Source organism: Vespa mandarinia, chromosome 25, assembly GCF_050613455.1.
Source record: "Vespa mandarinia isolate Hongniang chromosome 25, ASM5061345v1, whole genome shotgun sequence".
Lineage (NCBI taxonomy): Eukaryota > Metazoa > Arthropoda > Insecta > Hymenoptera > Vespidae > Vespa > Vespa mandarinia.
The window spans coordinates 667501-670000 of NC_140834.1; the positions used below are offsets into that span (position 1 = coordinate 667501).

General features: G+C 43.9%; 1 protein-coding gene across 6 annotated transcripts in view; it reads right to left on the reverse strand.

The window, feature by feature from the left end:
• Window positions 1–2500, reverse strand: part of Prosap (SH3 and multiple ankyrin repeat domains prosap) — a 150396-nt gene that overhangs the window by 3951 nt on the left and 143945 nt on the right. For 4 of the 6 annotated variants that reach the window (XM_035877664.2, XM_035877660.2, XM_035877663.2 and 1 more), the window contains 3 exons: window positions 2318–2479; window positions 1742–2042; window positions 1–1603 (listed from right to left, as the gene is read on the reverse strand). The exon at window positions 1–1603 is cut by the window's left edge and continues 3951 nt beyond it. In XM_035877664.2, the coding sequence (XP_035733557.2) occupies window positions 117–1603; window positions 1742–2042; window positions 2318–2479 (1950 nt within the window). In that variant the 3' untranslated portion in view covers window positions 1–116. The remainder of the gene's footprint in view (window positions 1604–1741; window positions 2043–2317; window positions 2480–2500) is intronic. The other 2 variants (XM_085664107.1, XM_085664106.1) reach the window with 2 other exon arrangements.

Below are 2500 nucleotides of genomic sequence, written 5' to 3' on the forward strand. Positions count from 1 at the left end.
TGTCTATCTATCTGTCTGATGCGCACGCGCGCGCACGTGTGTGTTTGTGTGTGTGTGTGTGTATGTGTGTATGCGTATATGTGTGTGTCCGTGTGTTATACATTATGCGGATTAATTCATTGACTATGTAATCGTCCGGCCGAAGCTTTAACTTGGTTCCCAGTGACTTTTGGAATAGCCCCAATGATCTTGACACGATTCTGTTGGGTCTGTTGTTGCTGTTGTTGTTGTTTGTTGTCAGAGAATTGCGGGGGCGGAGCAAAGACCAGTTCGTCCGCAACGTTGGCAACGTTAGAGGTGTTAACAGTATTAGCAGCGGCAGCGGCAGCGGCAGCGGCGGCAGCAGCTGCTGCGGCAGCAGCAGCAACAGCAGCGGCAGCTGCAGCTGATGGTCCAGCATTAAATTCCGGCGGTGGTGGTACAAATAGATCATTGTTTTGATCCTCGGAATCTGCCTCAATGGGTGGTGGTAATTGTGCAAGACTGACGGCATGCCTGGTTAACATACCACTACCCCCATAACCGGTACGCTTCGAATTACCAGATTCCTTATCGTTGTTACCAATTGTTAACAATGTACCGCCGCCGTGTTGTTGATTAATATCATTAGGATGATTCCTAACGCTAGTTGTATCGTCGAAACCCATTGGTGGACCTACTGGTACATCCTGATCGGAGCTTACCCCGCTCGAACTGTTGTCACCGTCCTCTGCCAACGACTGTTGAGTTTGTTGCAATAGAAAATCGTTGGGATGGCTTTTCGATGATTTCAATTGGGTCCTTACTTTTTGTATTTCCTCGACGCTAAACGAATGAGGCAACGAACTCGAACCTGAGGAACTCGAACCGGATGCATTCGAATTACCTGAGGTCTCACGGGTTGATTCCAATTTATCACGTGCCGCGGCCTTTTCTAATTCCTTAGCTATATCCGATTCGGCCTCCTCGTCTGTATCCTCTTCTGCTTCGTCGTCGTTCTCGGACTCCGAAAGACTGTAATCTGGTTCTGGTATTGGTGGTGCCGATGACGGTACAACCGGGCCACTGCCATTACCAACAACACCAGCACCACCTCCACCTCCACCACCAAGACCAACACCTGCACCGCAGCCGTTATTATTATTATTATTATTATTATTATTATTATTATTATTATTGTTATTGTTATTGTTACCATTGGCATTGCCATTGGTATTACTTAGCGATGATAAATTTGTCACGGAGGAACTCGTACCGATCACTTTCTTCTTTCTTTCTCTAATACCGGCCGTACTGTGGCTCCTGTTAGTCTTCAATGGTTGTGCGTATTGATTGTTATTGGTATTAGATAGATTGATAGATGTCCCATTGCCAGTACTATTTCCCGTAGCGTTTCCGGTACTCTGTTGTTGGCCAACCGACGTAGGTTTGAATGTCGTATTGTTAGGTGCACGAAGACTATGAGATTTTCTAACGTGTGATCTTGTTGTATGGGCTGGTAAACTTCTTGACCGATAACCAACAGTTTTCATGTCTTCCGGCGAGGCGTATAATTTTGCGCTGTTCGTCGGTCGAAAACTTGACATTACACCGTAACCACCATCCGCCGTAGCTGCTGCTAATTCTAAACGTATAAAAAAAAAGAGAGAGGGAAAGAAAAAAAAAAAAAAAGGAAAAGAGAAAAATAAAATGAAAGGAAAGAGATGAACGATCAGTAGAGACAATTTTGATTGAAATCATTATTCGATCTTAATATCAATACCTTTGACTTGTTGGATATGCGCCATGTTGTCGTAAACGGAAGCCGGTGTAACAACGTCGGGTACGTTAGCCCCAACGTTTACTTTAACGACCTGACCAACCGGTGGTGGTGGTGGGGGATGATTAGGCGGTGGCAATCCATTTCTACCATTCACCGCATTAACGTCCTCTTGACTTCTATGACCCTTTGGAACCAAGATCGACGACTGTGCTTGTATGTTAAGATCCGGTGTACTGTGGAAATCTCTGTGGAGATCGGAACCACCACCAAGACCACCGAAGAAACGTACTCTCGAGTTCGACTGCAACAAATACGAACGTTAATTAATCAATCTGTATGGTTCGTTTCTTTTTTTCTTTTTTTTTTTTTAGCAACATCAGCTTCCTTTCCGTCCCAACGGATGACGTTGAACTTATCCCTTGTAAATTGGCTACGTTAACGTACGTACGTGCGAGGGAATATTTATCCTTAAAGCGTTGAAGAGTAAATCTCGATCGATCGGGGGGAAAAAATAAAGAAAAAACAAAAAAAAAAAACAAGAGAAAAAAAAAGGGAGGAAGATTAACCATTTCTTACTTTTCCTTTTCGTTTCATTTCAGCTACGCTAGCATAGACCCTGCCAGTTTTAGCAGGCGAGGAAGGATGTGACTTTGTAGATTGACCAGTTTGAAAGTGCGAGCTCATCATCGATGAACTATATTGACCGCTTGTACTACCTTGCTGTCGTTGAAATAATTCCTTAAAAAAGAAAAAGAAAAA